General features: G+C 40.6%; 2 protein-coding genes across 3 annotated transcripts; one reads left to right on the top strand and one right to left on the bottom strand.

Moving 5' to 3' along the window:
* Positions 1-692: 692 nt before the first annotated feature.
* On the top strand, positions 693-13,569 carry gls2b (glutaminase 2b (liver, mitochondrial)). 2 transcript variants are annotated; one of them, XM_056606224.1, is made up of 18 exons: positions 693-1,039; positions 2,590-2,689; positions 3,022-3,146; positions 4,822-4,951; positions 5,111-5,190; positions 5,441-5,604; positions 5,799-5,857; positions 6,564-6,596; positions 7,057-7,115; positions 7,273-7,339; positions 7,788-7,838; positions 7,966-8,142; positions 8,518-8,649; positions 9,748-9,840; positions 9,927-9,988; positions 10,358-10,434; positions 10,584-10,647; positions 10,745-13,558. In XM_056606224.1, exons 1-18 carry the CDS (start codon positions 852-854, stop codon positions 10,893-10,895), a joined length of 1,812 nt encoding a protein of 603 aa, XP_056462199.1. In that variant the 5' UTR covers positions 693-851; the 3' UTR covers positions 10,896-13,558. The 2 variants fall into 2 exon arrangements, with proteins under 2 accessions (XP_056462199.1, XP_056462200.1); XM_056606225.1 differs by lacking the exons at positions 693-1,039; positions 2,590-2,689; positions 3,022-3,146; positions 4,822-4,951 and having other exon boundaries at positions 5,117-5,190; positions 5,481-5,604; positions 10,745-13,569.
* A 4,105-nt stretch (positions 13,570-17,674) lies between these two features.
* Positions 17,675-21,613, bottom strand: LOC130402574 (elastase-1-like). Its single transcript, XM_056606795.1, has 8 exons — positions 21,524-21,613; positions 20,769-20,869; positions 19,906-20,006; positions 19,548-19,673; positions 19,007-19,143; positions 18,600-18,742; positions 18,031-18,180; positions 17,675-17,752 (listed from the first exon to the last, which is right to left on the bottom strand). The coding sequence occupies exons 1-8, from the start codon at positions 21,561-21,563 to the stop codon at positions 17,741-17,743; spliced, it is 810 nt and encodes a 269-aa protein (XP_056462770.1). The 5' UTR covers positions 21,564-21,613; the 3' UTR covers positions 17,675-17,740.
* Between the last annotated feature and the right edge of the window lie 1,899 nt (positions 21,614-23,512).

Below are 23,512 nucleotides of genomic sequence, written 5' to 3'. Positions count from 1 at the left end.
ATCCTCTGATCACAGGCCTAACAAAATAAACAATAATAAGGGAAGCACTGTATAGTATCAAAAAGTATTTATACAATTATGGATTAATTGATTCAAAGTATAGTCGTTATTAGGCCAATTGTTGGCAGTATAACTAGGTGACGCATCATTTATTGTGCCGACTCATTTAATGGACATTTCACAAGGTGGTGCTATTGAGTCACACATCATGGTGGACTATTTCATAGACAATGTTTTAAACCCAAGCAAGAAAATGACCCTACATTTGAAACATGTATTACTTTAATCATAGTTATCATACTATGAATAGTTTATATATTTCTTAATATATTTATTTTATCATAAAACTACATCTACATTGACTTTCTATTCTAATTAGGCTAATATAATTGGCCTACCTCGTTTTTAAGCTTTTTGTTATATATGAATCAGCCAGGTGAGCTGTGGTTTTATTGAAGGATTCTATTCCAGATAGATAACCGATCGTCTATCAATCAAAAGGGCAGACCTGCTTCAAAGATGAAAGTACACATCAACATATCGAGTGCAACAATAACCTATTCTTTGTGATGTACTTTTGTTTGTCAGCCATAAATAACTTGTCTTCTGATTGGGCATTGCATCCTGTCATTCCGGCAACACATGGGAACGTCAAATTCCTGGACAGCTGCCAACATTTTAAAGGACCCCGGACAACTTTACATTTTGTTTTCCAAGGCTGTCGCACGCCGTTTACCTCGCTTATGTGACTCATCCAGAAAAGCTGGAGAGGGGCCCGACATAAGTGAGGCATCAGATAGTCCACCGTCAGCTTACTCTGTTGTGGAGCTATAGTCTAGTGTTGTTTAACCATGCACTCGTTGAAAGAGATACGCATGTCAAGCAAAGTCGTGGAGTTTGTTGTCAAAGATTTAAAGAAGCGTGTTTTGAGGGACGCAGTGGCGGGTCTCCACACTGTTGTTCTCCCCGCAATATGTCGAAGCACAAAGGCGTCGCACTTGTACCAGCGAAACTCTTTTTACACGGACCATGTAAATATGTAAGTTATGAAGACTTGAAACGGCATGTTTTCCTCATTCATACACATTAAGTGTTGGCTAAAGAAGCCCTGTTAAATGTGGAGCACGCTTTTCCTTTGTATTGCATTATATTGTATCTGAGTGCAACATATGGAACATTTAAATGAGGTGTAAAAGGGCCTACCCTACTATATTGTCCTCCCAATGACCATGTCTTTCATTTAAATATGAATAATATACACATTAACAATTTTGGATTAAAATGGGTTTATATTATTATATATAATATAATGTATTTAATGGTTTCCAGCGAATTAAAATTACTTCCAGACTTCCGTCACTTCCAGAAGGTTTCTCTGTGGGCTCTAGGCCTATTGGATAGGCACCCTCGGCTGATTATTATATATTCTGTCTGGCAGGTCTACTCTGTACAGGCTGTACTAATTTAGGCATCTTTGGTTTCTAGACAGTTGATAGCTGTGTCATTGCTGACTCTGGGTCATGTTCTGCAGGTTCTGCATTAGGAAATGAGGAAATTAAGAAGGCTGTTCATAATGGCTCATCATAATGGAGACCTTTTTAGTTGGTAGGCCTATAATGATTTGGTACGGCCACACTGAACGCGTTACGCGCGTTAGAGGCTTAGAAAATCGGTATTTTTTGCATGGGGAACCCTTGGTTTAGGCGCGTAGATGCGCGTTCAGTGTGGCAGGAGGAATGCTAATGATCTGATACTCATGGTTGATGAAACAGTTAAGCAAATGGTGGTGTGGCAATCATCTACATTGTTTGGGCTTATCCCTGATTGAAGATATCCGCCTTATTGCTGTTACAGCCAGCTTCATCACAGATGCTACCCTTGTTTTCTACTGGTGTGTGTGTGTGTGTGTGTGTGTGTGTGTGTGTGTGTGTGTGTGTGTGTGTGTGTGTGTGTGTGTGTGTGTGTGTGTGTGTGTGTGTGTGTGTGTGTGTGTGTGTGTGTGTGTGTGTGTGTGTGTGTGTGTGCGCGTATGATGCTCGTCCCCACATCACCATTGCTGCCACAGTTGGTAAATCCTGTCTGATTGTTGTTTCTTGGTGTGTGGACAGCAGATTAACCGTTGAGGAGCTGTGTGTTGATGCGTGTCAGTTAACTGTGCAGCTAGACTAGAGAATACTGCACCACTGGAGCAGCTGTAACCTTTGGTAGAAAGTGGAGCAAAGAATAAATCATCCTGCACATTTTTTGTCTGAATGAAGCTTTCAGGGCCATGCCCAAGAGTCAAGGAGGACCAGACGCCAGACTTAAAGTCCCAAACTAGCAGGACTTGTTCAGTGAATAACATGTTTGCACACATCTCAACTATGCTAATTAAGATGACTAGGATGTTCTCAGACCGTGATGGTAAAAAAACATTTACTGCAATCCCCCAGAACTTTCATACAAACCCATCCTTTGACTTAACGCACAAAATCATTTAAAATTAATATTTTTTAAGTTCAAATAATGAACAGGTGACATTTAGGATTATTTTTGTTAACACTCATAACACACATTAGGTAATTACAATGTTGTCACTATGTTTAATAGGTGTATACGCAAAAAATCCCTTTATTCCCGAGTGGAAGACATGCTGTTCTACACCATTACAGATGGGCGGGAGAAGGTGCCCATCTCCTATTTCACCTCAGTAAGTATTCAGTCTGCAGATATAGCCAAAACCTCTAAAATAACCGATATTTATTTTACCACCTCCTTCTCTGGTTTTCCACCCATCTCCCCCGGCTGGAGAGAGATCTGTTTAATTAATTAGAGAAATCAATTAGAGAAATTAGCAAGCTTAGTGTGAGTATGGAACGTTAGCATTGCAGAGATTTCTGAACCTGAGCATTACTTCCACTGGTGGAGTATTTATTAACTAGAATCTCTACAGAGCTCCAACAATAACTGCTTCAAGATACAGATTTATGAGATGATTTTGATTTCATTAAAACAACTGTATTAATTTAACTCTGAATGCAGGCCCTAAGGAAAACTGGTCTTCACCCATCTGACCCTCGACTGAAGTGCAGCATGGAGAAGCTTGAAAATGCAGAGCAGGATTCGGTTGGGGGGGAAGTGATGATGGACCGAGACCTGTTCCATAAGTGAGAGAGTGGGGCATGTCGATTGGTTAGTTGTGGTTATTGTCAAATTGGTCAAATATTTTTTAACTATGTTCTGAACAAACTTATCCTACAGAAGTTGAAACTTTAAAGTTGAATAACTGAATGTAAAGAAAAATTTTACAATTACAAAGGACTGTATATCATCCATTGTTTTAAGAGCTTCATCTATATTACAAATACAGAAGGTAAATTGATTTGCTATAAAGATCAATCAACAAAATAATAAGTTTCTCATCATATATTATAGTATATATAGTATATTTATACTAAATTAAAAAGATCATGATACATGCTGCCCACATAGCCCTATCTACTGATTGTCAGTTTGCAGGCCAGGAACATCAACTCTCCTGTTTCTAAATATAAAGGTAATTTAAACAGACGTTCCCATATTGGCCACAATATTGTTAATTTTAATAAATAATCGATCTGGGGATAGAGAGTATGGTTGAACCAGGTCTATGGTTTTGCAAATTGTGAGTAAAAATAATCCCTTGAATCAAAGCTCATACAGTGGCTGTGAAACCTGTTCGCTATCACCACTCATCTGTACTCTAATACTTCTTCAACTCCACTAGCAGCGATGACAAGACTGCTATTTTTAGACGGGGCTCCTAATATTCCATGATGATGAAGGACTATCCCTATCGGTGTTCTTCACCCCTCCCATCCACTCTATTACTCACTATCTTTCCCTACGCAAACATGCACGCACACACACACACACACACACACACACACACACACACACACACACACACACACACACACACACACACACACACACACACACATACACACACACACACACACATACACACACACACACACACACACATACGCCCGTCCCTAACCCAGACACAAATACACACACAGGGCTGTTGGTTTATGGGGCCTGTGAGGGCCTCTCTTTCCCTGGCTCAGATAGATTTACAGCAGGTGCTGTCACTCACACATTCCCTAGTGAGAAGGTGCTCTGTTCTCAACCTCTGACCTCTGCCCTACTTTGTGTGGACACACTTTGACAATGTCAGGAATTGGAAGGCTAGAAGGAAATTCTAATTATATGCTATATGAAGTGTCTTGTCACTAGCTATAAAAGCGTCAAGCCATGGTGTCTACAGGGCTGCCTGTACAGGTTTGATAACGTTGTTATTGAAGCGCAAGTTCTGACATTTTGCAATATGCTTGAGAATTATTTATTTTTTCTATATTATTCCATTTCAGCAGCCGCCCTTTTCTGCCCGCTAGGAGTCATGATTTATTGGTGCCATTTGAAATATAACAACATTGAAAAATAACCTTAAATTGGTATCCCCGTTGTTTGGGTGGCTCATGTCCTGGCTATAGGGCACGACAAAGATAGGACCAGGGAAAAGACAGCCTATCAGGGTCACCACCTTACTCTCTCCCTACCTTGCACTGCAACATATAGACAGACAAGACAGAACAGCACTTCTGCTACATAGAAATAGAGAAGAATGAAACACAAGCAGAGATCACTGACGAACATGATATACTGGTAGCAGGCCGTGATCCAATTGACCAGTCTTTCGTGTCTTTAGGGAGGCCTATAATCTTTTTTTTCTAATCGTCATCATAACCTTTGCATAACTGTTTAAATGTGTTTGACAAGATTATCATTTCATTTCAGATGTGTTGAAGGAAACCTCCTCCTTTTGATCCAAGCCTTCAGGAAAAAATTCATCATTCCTGAGTTTGATGCTTTTGCAAAAAAGATCAATGAAATCTACAAAACTGTGGAGAAGCAAAGAGATGGGAATGTAAAAAAATATTTTAAATGGCTTTTTGTAAATAATTTGAATAAGTGGTTGCATATTTCACATAGATTATGTGTCATGGTTTTTCATCAATGAAGCTTTTGATTCCTTATATCAATTATATAAGTAATCGCTGGTTATTATTGTGTCTCCTGGTCCCAGGTAGCAGACTACATCCCCCACCTAGCAAAGTTCAGCCCAGACCTGTGGGGAGTGTCTTTGTGTACAGTGGATGGTCAGAGGTAAGAAAAACAAGACACTCAATAGTTGAGTAGTACTCAATACATGGTAAAACAAACAGCAAATCATTTAGTTGATTTTGTCTTACTGCATCATCTCGGATGCGTTACCTGGTATTTTTGGAATACTTACCCATTAGTGTGTAAAGATATTTTCCATTCTACAAATCACATATTGTCAGACATAAGTCGGAACATTATTTACATTGTTCCCGCTTTGTGTTAATTAAAATGACTTGTTGTTCTCGTTCAGACACTCTGTGGGAGACACCAAGCTGCCATTTTGTTTGCAGTCATGCGTGAAGCCTCTGGAGTACGCCATCGCGGTGCACGAGGCGGGGACAGAGCAGGTGCACCGCTACGTGGGGATGGAGCCCAGCGGACTGAAGTTCAATCAGCTGTCACTCGATGAAGAAGGTCAGACGCACTTTAAGGAACTGTTTGTGATGACGTCTTGTTATTAATCAATCATGCTCAAATCTAGTTTGGAGGTTTTGCTCTGCAATGTTTACATATTTATGTAATTCCAACGAAATAATTTGAACAATTAAAGTTGCGGTTCTGAGTTTTTCTAATTAAAAGTTGATTTGTACCGGTATTATTTCTCCCAGACAAACCACACAACCCTATGGTTAATTCAGGAGCCATCCTGATCAGCTCTCTTATCAAGGTAAACACCGTCATGCACTCAAAATGTAAATAATAGACCTGGGGATTCCTACACTTACATATTTACAGGTCACTTCAGTGCATTTGAACCAGATGTATTCTCACAAATCAGACTAGCTCAAATGTTCTGACCGATCAGGGCATCTCTGCCCTGATCGGTGCGGGGGATCCATCTTGCCTTTCAATCCCATCAGCACTCAGAGCATTATTGTCGATCCACTGCACTGTGAATGCACCTGCCGTGACACATAGAAAGGGGGGGGGGGGGGGGTTTGGATGGTTTATTTTATAAATCATACTCTCTCCTGCTTTTTCTTTGCTCTTTCTCTCTCTTTACAACTCTCATCTCACCTAGAGCGACATTAACCCCTTTGACTCACCTCAGCCATATTATATGCGCACATTGGGAGATTATTCAAGCCTCAGTTCCCATATTTCGTTGTGTCTGTGTCTATTTGGGAGATTGGAACGTAGATGCCTAAAGTGTTCGTATGAGCACCAGTGCTGAAACCTCATTCTGTCACCTTGTTCTCTCAAATGATGGTGATAACTCTACCCGCTTGGGTCATTGATCAGAAGGAAAAGTGTGCCATCATTGTAAAATTAGCTGTTGAAGTTATCCCAGATAACAGCTCTACCCTGTGAATCATGTGACATTTTATGTTTTAGTCTTTTTGTAATATGTCACTCTCATTCTGTTCCCGTAGCCTGGTTCAAACAAAGCAGAGAAGTTTGACTATGTAAGTATATAAGGATCTCAAGAATAGTTCCTGATGCAATGGTCATTTAAAGGGGTAATAAAACCAATGTTTTTTGGTTTGGTTTTTACGTGGTTATATGTCTTGTATGATTCCCAACATAGTGATACGTGCCTGTTACTAAAATGTGACTGCAATCCAGGGAGAACAGGTCCAAAATCGTAAAATCTCTGACGTCCAATTTGTGAATCTGTGCAGCGGTTGATTTTGATGTCCTTGTCTGAGAGTGTTAGGCTTTAGGATACTGCCATTGTTTGTACTACTGCCACAACTTTTCTTATTATAGCAATCATACACACTAAATTGCCGTAGGCCAGGACCATGAGGATAACAAATCTGCTAGAGCTGAAACTCTCAAAGCATGCTCCCTCACACTTTAAGGAAACTTAAATAGTGAACAGGGATGTATGGTATTTACTATTGTCATAATTTGTTTTTATAGGTGATGGAGTTTGTGAAGAAGATGGCGGGCAACACCTATGTGGGATTCAGCAACGCCACGTGTGTATCCCTCTCTCTACTAAATCAAATCCCTGGTGTAAATACTGGGACTGTTATAGAGTCATAGAGTATTCTTCACAGTGTTCTGGCCTCTCTGCTAACCTGCTCCATTATTAATGCATCGATGTTGACCCTATTTATTGCTTCTCTGTCTCAGGTTCCAGTCAGAAAAAGAGACAGGCGACAGAAATTTTGCTATTGGATACTACATGAAAGAAAAGAAGGTGTGTGATACAGAACAGTTTGCTAGATAGTGCAGCTATGTAAAATGCATCATAAGTCTAGATTTACAAGGCAGGGAGTTCAAATCTATTACTTATAACACATAAACCTCTTGTGTTTATTGCTTCAGTTTAAAGTATTTGTTTTTCAGATGAACAGTTTAAAAGTAAGAAGCTGCTCTGTTGATAAGATGGTCGCTCAGAAACCTACATTCCAACTCATATCTACATACAAATATGTTCTATGTTAAGGATAAGTGATTTATTTGAGTAACACATTTAAAAAGGTAGTGTTAATTTTGTAGAAGAGCCATTTCAATAGAACCTCACCTCAGATATAATCTTGCAAATCTTGACATTCAGTTTTGTAGTTAATGTGCTATGCTAGCACACTTCATTTAATGAAATACTCCATCATTGTTAAATGATCGCATGCATAATGTATCCACAGTGCTTTCCTGAAGGAGCAGACATGATCGATGCTCTAGACTTCTACTTCCAGGTAAATGAAAATAAAATGTGATATTGAGAAAGAACATTGAATTAGATATTTAATAATAATAATAATAATGACAAAAAAAAAAAACACACAATCTAATCATCATGACCAATACATCCTTGTCTTTTAGCTTTGTTCCATTGAGGTGACCTGTGAATCAGGAAGTATCATGGGGGCCACTCTGGCTAATGGAGGGATCTGTCCAATCACAGGGGAGCGTGTTCTGAGTGCTGAGGCAGTCCGCAACACCTTGAGTCTCATGTACTCCTGTGGGATGTATGACTTTTCTGGACAGATGGCCTTTCATGTAAGTTGTGTTGACTGCTGTAAAGTTGGCCTTGTGTTGAATAGCAAATATTTTAATATTTTAACCTTTCTAAAAACAATACTGTATGTTTGATCAGTATTCAATTAGGAAATTCAAAGTAAAGGCTCTTTGAAACATGTTGTTCATTCCCATTATTATTCTGCATATTTATATCAGAACTTTTGAATCAGCCGTAATACATTTCAAACCTCAAAACATATTTAATATCTGTTTGAGGACAGTGGGGTTCTCAGACAGAACTTAAATTAAAAAGAGAGACTTGAATCTTCAAATGTCGACTGGTTTTCCACTGAACAACATCATGGTTGCAGCACAACAATGACAGTAATAATAATGCACCCACCAACCCCCCAGGTTGGTTTACCTGCCAAGTCCGGCGTGTCAGGGGCCGTGCTGCTGGTCGTCCCCAACGTCATGGGTGTGATGTGTTGGTCCCCCCCACTGGACAGAGTAGGAAACAGTGTACGCGGAATCCACTTCTGTCAGGTAGGCACTGGATTCACCTGCATAGCACTGGCATTTGATGGTGTGGATCATTTCATCTATAATGGAGTTGAAAATCTAATTTATAATTGTTTGGATAATCAAATCTATCATGGTAAAAATAATCGAATCGCATCTTCCAGTTATAGATCATCTAATCTATCATGATATTGATAATGTTTTCTAGTCTATCATGGTGTTGATATCTAATCTAATCTATCGTGGTGTTGACAATGTAATCTTTGGAGGTGGATAATCAAATCTTTCCTGGTGTTGATAATCTATTCTAGTCTATCATGGTGTTGATACATTTATTAGACATTACTTTGGTTTAGTTACATGTATTTATACAACCAAGTGCTCATGTTGTATTCTTAATACTTTTAAGGCCCCTTCTAAGATGTAATCGTTCTTATGTTATAAAGCCTTGTTTTAACATGAACATTCATAGATCTATATTTATGCAAAAATGTCAGACATTTTGTGTGAATTGAGGCAATGTATATGGAATGATTCCATATTTCCCCAATGTTCGCCCTAACCGACTCATCGCAAAATAATGGTCAAGCAAGCTGTACAAACTAAGAATGGGAATTCTGTCTGCAGCTGTTCTGTATTCACCACCGCAGATCCATCCCCAGAGCATGTTTATGTTGGTTTGGATATTTGCAATGTGCAATGATTGCAATCATGTGCCAATCAACATTAATAGTGAGTAATGAGCCACACTTTACACTTCATAGTGTTTGGAGGTGGAGCTCCATTATACATAGATGCAATTATTTAGCTGAAATGCAAGGAGAAACTTTGCTACACACTCACATAACCGAATGATTGACACTGAATAAGTGAAACCTTGGCTCGGAATAATGAAAAATAAGCATAATTTCTCCCAAGGGTTCTGTTATAAACGATTATACAATGAATATTGTGCAGCTTTCTCAGAGAAGTAGCTACCAATCAATCAAACAAAAAAACCCTGAATGCAGCCAAAATACCAAACTTGCAAAGTGTGCACGTTTAGCCAATTTGAAAAATTGGTATTCTTAAAATATGATTTGTTCCTGTGACTCAACTTTTCTTGTTTTCTGCTTTCCCCAGGAGCTGGTGTCATACTTTAACTTCCACAACTATGATAACCTGAGACACTTTGTGAAGAAGCAGGATCCTCGCAGGCCCAGTGGGGATGACAGGGTAAACTTCACTTCAGCTCTGTCTGAGTGACCAATTTACGCTGCTATGATCAGTCATAAACAATGTGTCTCTTTCTGTGCTTGTAGAACAAGGCTGTGTTCAACTTGATGTTTGCTGCCTACAGTGGGGATGTGTCAGCCCTGAGAAGGTACCACATCTTAAATCAGTTTGACTTGGATATTAGTCTATGAAATGATGTGTTCTGGCTAGACTTACAATGTGGGATTTTCGCTATCCATGCCAGGGTAAACTTCAACCAAAAAGCATTCAATTGATTAAATTAAGTAAGAATGAGGTGCAGGTTCCAGCTGGAAGGCCTTTTTTGTCTAAATTTAAGCTTTGTTTTCAAAATCAATAGTACAGGCAATGTGCGGCTAATTAAATATCAGATTGGATTGCATCGAGGCAAGCACCACTGCCAAAATGAGAAGGCTTTTTATATATTATGAAGGAAAAGCAACAGTCCTTTCGAAATACCCATCCTAGTCAACTCACTTCTTACCTCCATGTGGTCCAGATTTGCACTCTCATCGATGGACATGGATCTGAAGGACTATGATTGCAGGACAGCGTTGCATGTTGCCGCTGCAGAGGGTGAGATGACTGGTGCACAAGACCAATACCTGATGTCTGCATAATGCGATACAGTGGAAATAAAAAAAAATGTTTTATACTTTCTCATAACTTATTATATTCATTTATTTTGGTTTTGTTTGGTTCCTTTATGTTGTGTTTGCTTTCAGGACACCTCGATGTTGTGAAGTTCCTCACTGAGATCTGTGAAGTGAATCCATTTGTAAAGGACAGGTACGATTTTGATATTTGCTCTAAGACATTGAGCTTTGCTATAAACTGTTGATATTTGCTATTTGCAAAGATCCTTCCTCACGTATGTTTTACGTAGGTGGGCTAACCAGCCTGTGGACGACGCCCTGCAGTTTGGACATGACAGTGTGGTGGAGTTGCTTAAAGAGTACCAAAAGGTCTGCAGCCAAAACAAACTGCCGGCCCCTGATGGTCCCCCCAAATTGGAGACCGTGGAGGGCATCCTTTGATCCATTTTTCAGGGGAAATCTGATGCAAATACAGCCAGCAGAGCAGTTGTCTGATCTCTTCTTTGTGAAACATAATGGTTCATTATAGCAGGTGTGTGTGTGTGTGTGTGTGTGTGTGTGTGTGTGTGTGTGTGTGTGTGTGTGTGTGTGTGTGTGTGTGTGTGTGTGTGTGTGCTTGTGTGTGTGTGTGTGTGTGTGTGTGCTTGCGTGTGTGTGTGTGTGTGTGTGTGTGTGTGTGTGTGTGTGTGTTTGCGTGCGTGCGTGTTTGCGTGCGTGTTTGCTTGCGTGTGTGTGTGTGTTTGCTTGGGTGTGTGTGTGTGTGTGACCTTGCTTTATGCACGGTCAAGAGGTAGTTTTATTTGACTGCAATCATGTTGAGGACAAAGCACAAAACATTACCTCAGTGTATCACTGCTACATACTATGCACTGTGCAATTATGCAGCTCAATTTATACAGAGAGCGATTGTATTTGTGAAGCGCACAAGCAACATAACCAGATTTGTGTTCTTTACCACTGGGAAATGCACAACAGACATCCCAAAATAATTACAACAATTTATAATTGTATTCTAGTCAACCCATTAAAAGGTTGGCTGCTTTGCCATAGGTATAAATTATTTCCTTTATTTATAGAGATTAACCTACTTGAACTCATATTTAAGAGAGGCTGTAAGGGCAACAAGAGGGGTTCTATTCATTGTAAATATGCAATTGTAATTAGTAAGCATTTGTTTATTATACTGTTATGGAGAAGTGCCTTACCAGGGCCTGTGGAGCACAGTAGCCTCCAATTCAACAAGAGCAATTCCACTATTTTGAACTTTTCAAGGTTCCTCTATTTGACTACCGTAAGAAGTTTCTGTATTCTGATTCTGTATTTTTGGGATCAGAAGTTGAGCTTTAAATATTTGTATTTTTGTAAAACAATGCAGATTGTAGACTGGTCAGTCCTGCCTTGTGTTCAACACATAAGGGAGAAGAGAAAATATGATGCCAGTATTGAACTTTATTATACGTAGTATGAAATAAGTTTGACTCTACGTTCCTTGGTAAATTTTCTTTTTAGTGGGTGTTGCTGCATGATGGAGCGTCTTTATACAATCTGTTAAATGCGTTATGTTTTCAAGTAGAAATGTGGCCGTTTGCCACGTGAATGTTTTAATCCAAATGAAGATTGTACCTTTAGCTACCTTTCATTCTATAGAATGTGACTTATTCTTTCCACTTAGATAAAAACACAATCCATTCATTGTTGCATCTAAGGGACAGATGGTTGAACATTTGACCTATCTGATAGCAGAGCTTGCCTTATTATCACCTTGCTAGAATGGATTGGGCAATATGATATAATTTGATCACTTTGAAATCCGGTTAGTGAGACAACTCCGGTAGTGTCCATTAGATGGCGCTATGGAACCATTATACAATTATTCCTCACCTCTCGGGCTCATCACACTACAAGCATGAAGCAGAACCAATCCCCAAGAGGGGAAACACACTGCAACAGCTCTGGGTAGGCAGGCAGTAGGGGCCTTGCTCCAGCTCACAAGATAACTTTCCTCAATGGAAATAAGGAATGTTAATTTTAATAATGTTTTTAACTCTGAAGTTCCATATATTTTGTATGAATGATATTTATGACTGCAATTTAAATAAAAAAAAAGGATTTGAGATGGATCGAATGCACACGTACTTACGTTTTTCTGTCTACAAACTAAACTGGAAATGTAATTGGACTAAGCTATAATATATGGTACAGCAGGCCGCAAGGATCTATACAATTAGAGCTGGTTAATAGCCTACCAGTAGAGCAAAACAACAGTCAGACAAAAATACTATTGTGTTTGCTAATTTTCCTCACAGTTTGTCATCAATTCTGTTTCTCTTGTAATTCAGAGTTGAACATTTTTATTAGCCTCTATCTGCGCAATTCTATTAACCAACATAACAAATTGTAAAAATAGATCGTGATTAGACCTGCAAGTGGAGTTTTTCCCATGATTAAAAAACAGAACAATTACCTTCTGCCGTAGTAATATTAGAAATGCAGTGACCTTTTAATTGTATTCTGCATGGATAGATTGGGAGAAAGTGTTGTCTGGGGCTGGAGTGTTGCGTTTCATTCAGATTAACTGCCATTATCGTGGGTAATTAGTCTCCTAATTCTCACATATATCAAATCAACGTGCAACCGTGTAATACTCAGTAAATGAACAATTCAAGCAGCACAATGTGGGTTCAGAGACATTTGAAACATTTATAAATGCTTGGTATCACCACGAAGTGATCAGCAGCCAGTAGGCCTATGGCATAGTGGCTGTAGTGAAGTTGTGCCTATGCCAATGAACGCTTTACGTATCGTACAGGCGGGGCATATCATCCATACCATACGCACCACGCCCTAAAAACATTTTTACAGTGTCATACATAATCCAAAAAAATGAAATAATGTAGATAATATAAAAATACTAAGGTAACACATCATCACATAAGTAGCAGTGGAACTTGAAACCCTACAGCATATTGTCATGGAGGTTATCGGGATTACTAAACCCATTAGTGACACAACGGTGGAACAAGGAAAGCGAGGGAAGGCCCCCAGTCATATTACAACTGTGAAGGTGGATGCTTACTTTGAGCAGAGGTGTCGACTTGGGGATCATGTGGATAGAAAACAGGATTTCGGACACAGAGGCTTCAGGTGAGCCCGTTGCGTCTGAGTGAATGTGGATGTTGAGACTGAGGTCTCGATGCTAAAGCAAAGAGAGCCCAAGCTTCGGCTGATCCCCTGGGCTCACATTGATCACAGTTTGAAGGAATCTGTGAGTCTGTCTTTGATTTTTTGGAGCTTGGGTTTCATGTGCCAGTGCTCATTTGTATGAATTTCGGCAGGCTGCAGCTGAAATACAGACCCTCTCTCCCCCCAACACATACAAATACATTTGTCTGTGTTCACATGTGTATTGTGGTTGTCTTGACAATGGGCTTGATGTCAAAAGGAGGCATTCAAAACGGGCAAGAACACATAAAAATAGCATTTCTGGTGATCAGGGATAGCTGCTTTCAGCTGGTAGAAGGAGAAACCTTCCAGCATGTCTTATCTACTGTGTGATCCTCCCATCCCAGCAGACTTAATTACAAGCCGATGTGAGAGAGAAAGGAAAGTGCCTGAGTGGGGTCTGAACGTATTTACAGCAGGGAATTATTGTGGGAGGTGTAAAGCTCCTTTTCGCTTTATAAGCCTTCTCCAATAACAAGCCAGCATTACATTTTTCATAAAACAAAGGTAGGGGGGGTGGATGTTGCTTCTCAGGAAGGGTGCATTGCATGCTAACTTATATAATAGGGGGTGGATGAATAGATAGGAAAGGCAAATCCAAACAGTAAAATGTGCAAGCAGTCTTTTCACATAAATTCAATATAAAAAAGCATGAACATGAGTGTAAAATAGAACAGAGGATATATATCTGGGGTTTTCTGGAGCACCATCAACACATTGATGCACTCTTTAATGGAGTTAACACTATAGACGACTCCAATTACAATCCCAGGCACCACCTAAGAAGACTGGACCCAGCAGCAGTAGAGTTAGTTGATGTGTTGTTGCTGGCCATGCTCCAATTTGTAGTTTCACACAAAGTGTTGACACAACAGAGTAAAACATTTAATAATTTGTTCATTGTGTATTGTTCATGGGCGCAACATCATAATTTTCTGCTTACACCTGAGCTTCCAAGACCTTAAATACACAAAATAGCATATATTCAAGGATAATGCACGAATAATGCATGAAAAGAAATACCACAAATCTAAACTAAGACACACAACTTTGGCGAGATGGAGGTGGCATCAGTCTCTTCTTAGCCTTGGTATACCAGCTGCAGAGAGATATGCACAAATGCAAGTCTGCAGGTCATAACAATATAAACCAATGGCTTCAGAAATATATTTAATTATTGAATCTCTGACCTCTATTACTCAAACTGCAACGAAGAGGTCACTCCAACAAGACTGGCCACTAAGGACCAGACTCTTAATGACCCTGATGGAAATTCATATTTTCAGTCGGTAAGTTCTCTGCATGTGCGTGTGTGTGAGTATGTGTGTGCGTGCATGTGTGTGAGTTTGAAGGATTGCCATGAATCTCCTCTCAATGGTTTAGGAGGTGGCAGCCGTAGTTCAACTTCTCCAATCCAAAGTGCTGGGTGATGAGGGGGGGGTGTCATCTCTGTACCATCCCCTCCTCCACAAGCATGTGGGTTCAATCTCTATGGGAGAGCAGGACAACACACCATGTCTGTCTGTGTTGTCATTCATTTCACTGTGAAGCATGTTCGTCACCCTTGAATCCGTATTTAAATTTTAAGAGCATGTTTGTGGAGAAAAAACATATTCACAGCAGGATTGTTTTGTTGTGTAGAATATAGTGCAGGTGGCAGACTAAAGCAGTTATGATTATGCTAGCTTTTCAGGTCCTGATGTTCTCATAATTTTTTAATATTCAGGTCTTCTTTTTATATTAAATATTTACGGAAGAAAAATTAAAAAACATGATAGCCCATGATAGCTACATTCACGTGGGCATGGGCATAGGAAAAAACAACAATTCAAATGTATGCAAATGTATCATCCCTGTTTAATATAATGTACACTTTGACCAACTAAATGTGAAAAGTAGTTTTAGGCCTTTATCACAAAGGTGTAACCATATGGGATGCAAACAGTTGGAGCTAATTTGGTTAATGATGGGTCTGTAGGCCCGCAGTGCCCATAATTAACACCATAAGATAAAGGCTCTGTGATAAAGCCTTATTGGACCGTGGCGTCTTTAGAAAGCCCATTCCAGTTAACTTCATTATGGTCAAGTCCAGTGTCCTGAGGTGACTTATTGTAGTGCACATCGTGGCCCAGCAGTGGTCAGGTCATTTATCATTTAAATGCTGAAGTCTGGCAGCGAGACTTGTCTGTCGACATATTGATAACAAAAAAAAAAGTCTGACCTTCATTGGACTTTGTTTTGGATTGACATTTGAGGAAGTTGTGAGCAATGCTTCAAAACATTCATAGCTCAGTTGAGCACCATCAGTAGCTGTTAAAAAGATAAAGCCATCATCAATGCTCAAGCAGAAATCATCTTAAAACAGAATAAAAGGTCAGTGTTTTATTCCTCACTGCCAATCTTACTTTTTTGCCATTTGGTTTCCCACGGAAATTACATTATAAAGAGATGGGAGCGGGACCATGAGCAAAACTAGGAATTCATTTATATTCACACATTTTCAAACCTGGGAATGGATAATGTTTCTCTCTTTATACGGTTTGGTCTTGTACTTTAAAGCTTTCTGACGGAATCATGTTGTGAGAACAACAGAGCGATAGAGTTTGGTGTTTTCCAAGTGGAGAAAATGGAAGAAGGCACCACACGAATCAACCAGGGTATCTAGCACATTTGAATCAGAGTGTAAGCGAAAATTAACACAATCTGATCTTTTGAAAGCTTAAAACAACGGGCGTTTAAGGGCAATTATACTCCTTTTATAGCCTATTGCTCGACGCCTTAGTTCTTATATATAGCCCTAGAGAACATGCATTAAGCAAAGGACATTCCATGTCATGTTCTCCCCACAAATTAACACCTTTATTGATATGCAACACGATCCTATTTGATCGATAAATTGTAAATAATAGACAATGCAGCTCTTTTCTTTTTAAATAATTGGGACAGCACAGTGCAGGAGGAGACTACAGGCGAATCGTCCTGATACAGAAAAAAGCCATGCGTTGATGGTTAGTCACTGTGTTTTTCATACCCGAAAGGAAACATTAGCATAGAAATCTGTATATTATACGGTAGTCACAGTAAAGTGGCACTGGCTGTGCCCTTGGGCCAAAAAGGTCACTCCTACTTATCTCCACAGGAACCTCTCCCCCGCCCAACCACTCCACTGTGGCTCCCTAAAATAACAGCCGGTCCCATGCCGGTAACCCCATTAAAAATTGTCAACCTCTGAATACTTAAGAAAACATAATAGACACACTCAATGGTAAAAACAGATCAATTGAATAAATGTCAACTACTGATTCCTTCTGATCCCTAAAGCCATTCTAACAAATTTCTTTGCCTTAAGATCATCATTCACTTACATTTTTTTGGGCTTACACGTGGAAGATATGACACAGTGAGAGTAAGAATCTGTTGCTAGGATCCTTCAGAGTAATTTCCTCATGACACACATCGTCTCTGACCTTGCTCAACCCAACAATCTCAGAGGGTTATAAAGCGTCGCAGCCCTGCAAGAGAGCCATGCTCTCCAGAGCTGTCGTTGGTGATTGCTTGACTGCAGGCTTTAGCTGGTCTGAAACGTTGGCTCTATATGCTTGTCTTCCCATACTGGGGTTTTGATTTGTGCATATTTTTCATCTTAATCATTTGATGAATGATAGTATTGAAGTAATTGATTGTGGTGACACAGTCAGCACATACAGCTTCAGCAAAGCTGCGTATGTACTCCAAAGTGAATCCACTCCTTTGTAAGATTTGTGTAATAGGTCTATGTTAAAGCTCTTGATTAAAAGGAAGTTTTGCTTTGTCCAACATATAGAATAGGTAGTATTTTTTAATTGTAACTCAAATGTTCACTTCCAACATCGTGCCCTTATGTCTCATACCATTTCTTTCCCCCATAATGACATGTACTAATGTATGCTTATAATCAGAGCCAAAATCATACATAGCAGTGAAATAATGATAATAAGAATGATACAAAAAAAAGGGAGTTGAATTATACAGTTTATTCACGTAAGGATGAATTTTCACAGAATGCATGGAGGTCCTCTTGAGCTTTAACCCATGATCTGCAAATGGGCAGAACATTAATGGTTAATATATACATATTATATAAAAATATAATATAAAGGAAGCACACCAATTGCTCACCCAAAAACGACATATTAGTACATAGTGCATGAGTATGAATCGAGTAACGTATATGTGTGTATTCTTTAAATTACATTATTTTATTAACAAAATAACACCAATTATTTATGGAAAAAGTAAAATGTGCTTAAAATGTGCTATGAATCAAGCCCATGAGATGAAATAATGCATGCATATAAAATCTCCCGATACTGACCCCATTCATCCAACCGATATAGGAGGAGACGCGGGTGAAGACGGTGGGCCTCCTGATGGCGTTGCATCCAGCAGAAGACACAAAGCTGGTCACACCGTGGACCACCCAGCGGCCCCCAACGCTGCAGTTCAGAGGTCCACCAGAGTCACCCTGGAAACACAGAACACAGAACCCCCAACATACCCATGAGCAATGACTCCAGTCTCACACTGACACGCCCAAACACGCTGCAAATCGACCAAGCTAGCATCAATGGACAGAATGTGGAAAATTGTGGATCACCGAGTTCCTGATCATCTGATGACTTCATTAATAATACATCTACACAGCTGTGGTCCCTACATTAACATCAGGGGTTCATGTGTGACCAGAGCACCACCCTGGTCGATGTGTGGTGCCTCCACTGATGATGGCCAACGCTTAATATCCTCATGCACCCCAGCCTGGGTTTCCCCTCAAAATGACGTGTTCATCGCCATCATCAATCCTTGTACAATTGACTCAATGGTATGTCCGGTGCCTTTGAAGGATGGACAAAGTTGGGGGGCGGAATATCGGCGCCTATTCACCTGGCAACCAGACTCGCTGGCACCTCCAGCGCAGACCATGGACTCCTTGACGGTGCTTCCCCACCATGAGGAGCTGGTGCAAGTCCTGTGGTCGACAGAGGGCAGGGTAGCCTGCTTCAGCTCGGCGGAAAGCTGGCCTCCGGCTGGCCGGGACACACAGGGGACCACATGAATGGTGTGTGGGGATAAGTAGTTTATTAGAAGAGGAGGCATGAGTGGGGAAGGTATAGGAAGAACAGTTTAGTCTAAATTAGTTATTAATATTTGTGGGGCATTTGAAGATTAAAGGAGATTGCTTAATCTTTCAATGGTTGAGTGAGTGTGTGTGTATGTGCGTGTGCGTGTGCGTGCGCGTGCGTGTGTGCGTGCGCGCGCGAGTGTGTGTGTGTGTGTGTGTTGCGACTCACTCTTGGTGCGTCCCCATCCGGTGATGTAGCAGGGGTTTCTGTTAGGCAGAATCTGGCCAGTAGGGGGCAGAGAGCCCAGCTGGACGTTGTTGTTCAGAACAGCGTCAGAGGTCAGACGCAGAAGGGCGATGTCCCAGCTAAAAATTAGGCAGATAAGTATGAAACATTTGTTTTATATGTAACTCTGTGTGTGTGCTGAGATCTCAAAAGTCTGACACAAAAATAAAACGTGTGCATAGCACCTTAGTGATGTTGACAACACCTCCTTCAACCAATAAATATAGCAGTTAAAATAACCTGTGTTATTCATCCACTGTGACAGTGGAGTGTTGTTACTCGTGTTGTTCAGCCTTAAATACAGTATATGCTTTAGTTAGTCAAACTGAGACTTGAAAGTCTGTGGCCTTTAAAAAATCATTCGAAATTAGAAAACATATAAATTCCTAAAAACAAGGTTGCTCTCTTTGTCATTGTGACTTCTTTATCTCAGAAAGTAATTGCACATTCCCATGCATGTCCTCAAACTGCAGAGCGGACCCACCCTCCGGCGACACTGTTGGAGTTCCAGTTGGGGTGGATGTGGACCCGGCTGACACTCATGTACTGCTCGCTGCCCTCATGCACGTTGATGTTGTGGTCCCCCAGCACCACGCGCCATGTACGGGAACTTTGTAAAAGGACAAAACATGTTAGTTATAGGTTATAGGATGTAACTCGTACTGCAGGTCAGGGTTCATTTTTGGGAGAGTAGGTTTCTGTGTGTGTGCGTGTGTGTGTGTGCGTGTATGTAACTGGCGAGTGTTGGGTCAAACAGTCCTACATATTATGTTACTGTATGGGTGTGCATGCGCGTGCCCTGCGGGGTCATCTGCTGCTGTCTGCTTGTGTTTCACTCTCACCTGTCCACACAGTGGGCGGCAGTCATGACCCATCCCTTCCTGATCAGGGTACCTCCACAGGTGTGGCGGAAGGAGCCTCCAGACTTGTACTGGAGGGAGATCTTAAACAGCCACACAAACACACCAACAAAGAAGAAAACGCCAACACATCGCATTAGGATTAAAACAAACAGTTATAAATCTTAAAATCTGATTATTAATAACAGGCAGCTTATGCTGATGGTGCACAGGTATTTCCGTTAAAACATCCATTACTAATTTTGCCATGAATAGATAGGAGGACATTTGCAAAGATTCTACCTTTGTATTTTGAGTCAAAGGAAAGTATTTCATAAATAGCACAAGCAGCTGTTGCCAAACTGGGTTACGTGCATAACTCATTCACAGGAAAATGTCATGTTATTTGGCTTGAGGTAGGTAATGTAGGCTACATGTTTTATGCAACCCTGAGATCTGTTTAAGAGAGATTTAGGAATAATAAGAAGAGCAAGGTTTAAAATGTATTTAGGAATAACTGAGGATATAAGTGCGTTGACTGAATGCAGACTAGGCAGCCAAAACAAGTTTTTTCCTTTGAAAAGTTGCCTCAGGGTTGAGCTGAAGAACCGACATTTTATCCCACACACATACACACATACACATACACACACACGCGCACACACACACAGACACACACACACACACACACACACACACACACACACACACACACACACACACACACACACCCTACATGGGGGAAGGTTGCAAGAGAATGTCGACTGCAGTTAGCGACATCTAAAAATAAGGTAGAAATAACAAGGTTTTTGTTTGTCTCCATACAACTGCAAAGTGTAAATATGAAAGCATATAGCATAGCCTACCTGCCAGGGCCAGGAATGAGCCCTAGCCACCTCACCGCCCACGACACGGCCCTCCACACTGTCCTCCAGGTACCTGGGCTGGGGCTCCAGCTCAGCCAGCACTGGGAGATGGAGATAGTTAGCAGTCTGGGCTGCCACGTCGTATGCTAATGTCTTTGTCTCATCATTAATTGATATAAGATTTGCATTAGGCAAATTTCAGCAAGTCTCTAGGAAGGCAGCAAAAGGAAAACTTTTAGGATAAAGGAGGAATATAAAATAAGGCAATGGTCAATTATAGGGTAAATGGAAAATTTGCCATCAATGGAATACATTCATTCTAAATAGAAAATCGATCTAAATATACCAGAGAAATTTGTCAGATTGTGATTATCTCCAATTTTTTATCCATCAAAGTCCTGTAAATCAATTGTCTGGAAATGGAGCAAATGGAACGAGGCTCTTGGCTCATGTGTAGAGTTTGCCTGGCTGTTTGTCAGCGTTTCCTTCACCAATCGGTCACATTAAGTAGCCCGTAGTGTGAACCATACAACAAGTTAATTAGTCGTCTGCAATCTGTATCATATCTTACTCTAATTGTCCTTAGGGGTGAAACACTCAGACTCAATGCAAGATTTTCTTGCCTTTCAATCAGTCAAGGAATCGATTAATCAAAGCCATGTATTATTGCAGTTGAATATTCTATGTATTTCACGCATTGTGAATGGATGGTGGAATGAATGAACACATGGTGAAGCAGGGTTGGAGCTACTTACCCAGGGCTGCGAGGGACGTCAAAAGTAGGAACCTGAGCATGTCTGCAGTCTATTGGACTTATGTGACTGTCCAGCGTCCTCTCAGGGCCCTTTTATACACCATGGGGTACTTAAAATACTACACACACACACACACACACACACACACACACACACACACACACACACACACACACACACACACACACACACACACACACACACACCTCCACTGATACACATGCGAAGACACAGGCATACACACACCTATAAACACACACTCACCGACACAGCCTCAAACCCGCACACATGTACACACACACACACACAAACACAAACACACACATAGTGGGTATACATAAATCGCTAACCAGCAGACAGTGTCCACCTGTTTCTCTCCCACCGATTATCGCCGTGTGCTGACTCAGCCGTTGCAGCCGTTCTTGTTTCCATTTGTTTCAGGTTAATACTGTGCTTAATATCCTGCAGAGACCATTACTCCACAAACTTCTTTACTGCTGCATAATGTATTACGAGTGCCTCTTTAATCGGAAATAAAATAACTGATTAATTGTGCTGTGTCTATTATATACTGGCACCATGTGAACATCTGTACTGTAAAGTATCCTCTATCAGATCATCCATTACAATCTAAACTATCAAATCATATCAAACTTTATTTATATAGTGCCTTTCGTGCAAAATTGCAATACAAGCTGCTTAACAATACAATGAAATACAACAATAAAATACAACTACACTGGCTTCCATCTCCTACTATTATTATTATTGTAATATTGTATGACATTCTCCAAGATTAAGGATTTTTTTAGTGACTTTTGTGCTTCATAACAGAAAATGGAAAATGGTGTTTTGACAATTTGCATTTTGCATTATTTTGCGGAATCTGCACAAACACGACTCAAATATACATACACTCACAGCATGGTAAGTAACATGGCCAGGCTTCCGTGTTTAGACCAGAAGCTTATGGTCCTGGCATGAACTCTGTAGCTCTCAGTTTAAGAGTACATCCAACAGTCCACAACTGGCTGGAGACAAACTACAGTTATCAGAGAGGACAGACCGCCCCAAGCTGGAGAGCACATCATGAGAGGTGTGAGGGGGGAAGGTGATAGGATTATGGAATATATATATAGGATTATGGAATTTGTTGGGTTTGTGTGTTTGTTTGTGTGTGTGGTGTGTGTGTGTGTGTGTGTGGTGGTGTGGTGTGTGTGTGTTGTGTGTGTGTGTGTGGGGTGTGGGTGTGTGATTGTGCGTGGGCGTGCGTGCCGTGGCGTGCGTGCGTGCGTGCGTGCGTGCGTGCGTGCGTGCGTGCGTGCGTGCGTGCGTGCGTGCGTGTGTGTGTGTGTGTGTGGGTGTGGGTGTGTGTGCGTGGGTGTCTGTGTTTGTGTGTGTATGTGTGTGTGTGTGTGTGTGTGTGTGGGTTGGTGTGTATGTGTGTGGGTGTGTACATTATGTACTACAAGTCTGAAATTAGGCTTACTAGTGGTGTACTCAGGGCTCAAGGCCAAAGATGGCCCAGAAAGTAAATAAGGTAGGACATTTTTGATGTTGGACACATTTTCGACCCTGTGCAGGATACATTGAAGTCGGTTTAGTTTACTCAATACATGCAATTTAATTTACATTTTTCTAAAGTATTTTAAAAGCTTAGACATATGCAATCATTAAGGACAGAAATGCCATTGAAAATCTATTTCAAATAGGCAAAACATTTGCCTATTTCTTTCACAAACTCACACACATACGCACACACACACACGATCCACTGTTATTTCACTTTCAATCCAATGTATTGATGGAAATGTTGGCCGTTAGGTAGGTTGAATGTGTGTCCTCCCTCTCCAATGCCTCTACACCCCCCTGCTCAGACAGTGAAAACAGCAGGGAACAAATGATGTGCAGGCATAGAACCAGTAGCATATCAAATTGATATATTCTGCAGGGAACAGGTGGGACGGGGTATGCACCTTTTTCGATTTA

Source organism: Gadus chalcogrammus, chromosome 13 (genome assembly GCF_026213295.1).
Source record: "Gadus chalcogrammus isolate NIFS_2021 chromosome 13, NIFS_Gcha_1.0, whole genome shotgun sequence".
NCBI lineage: Eukaryota > Metazoa > Chordata > Actinopteri > Gadiformes > Gadidae > Gadus > Gadus chalcogrammus.
The sequence above is the reverse complement of the archived record's forward strand: the minus strand, read 5'-3'. Positions and strand labels throughout refer to the sequence as shown.

What these genes read in the sequence shown, in the direction of transcription:
- gls2b (XM_056606224.1), top strand. Translation starts at nt 852, where the DNA reads ATGCACTCGTTGAAAGAGATACGCATGTCAAGCAAAGTCGTGGAGTTT. An exon ending in ACTACATGAAAGAAAAGAAG is followed by an intron (nt 7,340 to 7,787) that starts GTGTGTGATACA and finishes ATGTATCCACAG; the next exon opens with TGCTTTCCTGAAGGAGCAGA. An exon ending in CTCTAGACTTCTACTTCCAG is followed by an intron (nt 7,839 to 7,965) that starts GTAAATGAAAAT and finishes CTTGTCTTTTAG; the next exon opens with CTTTGTTCCATTGAGGTGAC.
- LOC130402574 (XM_056606795.1), bottom strand. Translation starts at nt 21,563, where the DNA reads ATGCTCAGGTTCCTACTTTTGACGTCCCTCGCAGCCCTGG. An exon ending in CTCATTCCTGGCCCTGGCAG is followed by an intron (nt 20,007 to 20,768) that starts GTAGGCTATGCT and finishes TGGCTGTTTAAG; the next exon opens with ATCTCCCTCCAGTACAAGTC. An exon ending in CCAGCGAGTCTGGTTGCCAG is followed by an intron (nt 18,181 to 18,599) that starts GTGAATAGGCGC and finishes CTGTGTTTCCAG; the next exon opens with GGTGACTCTGGTGGACCTCT.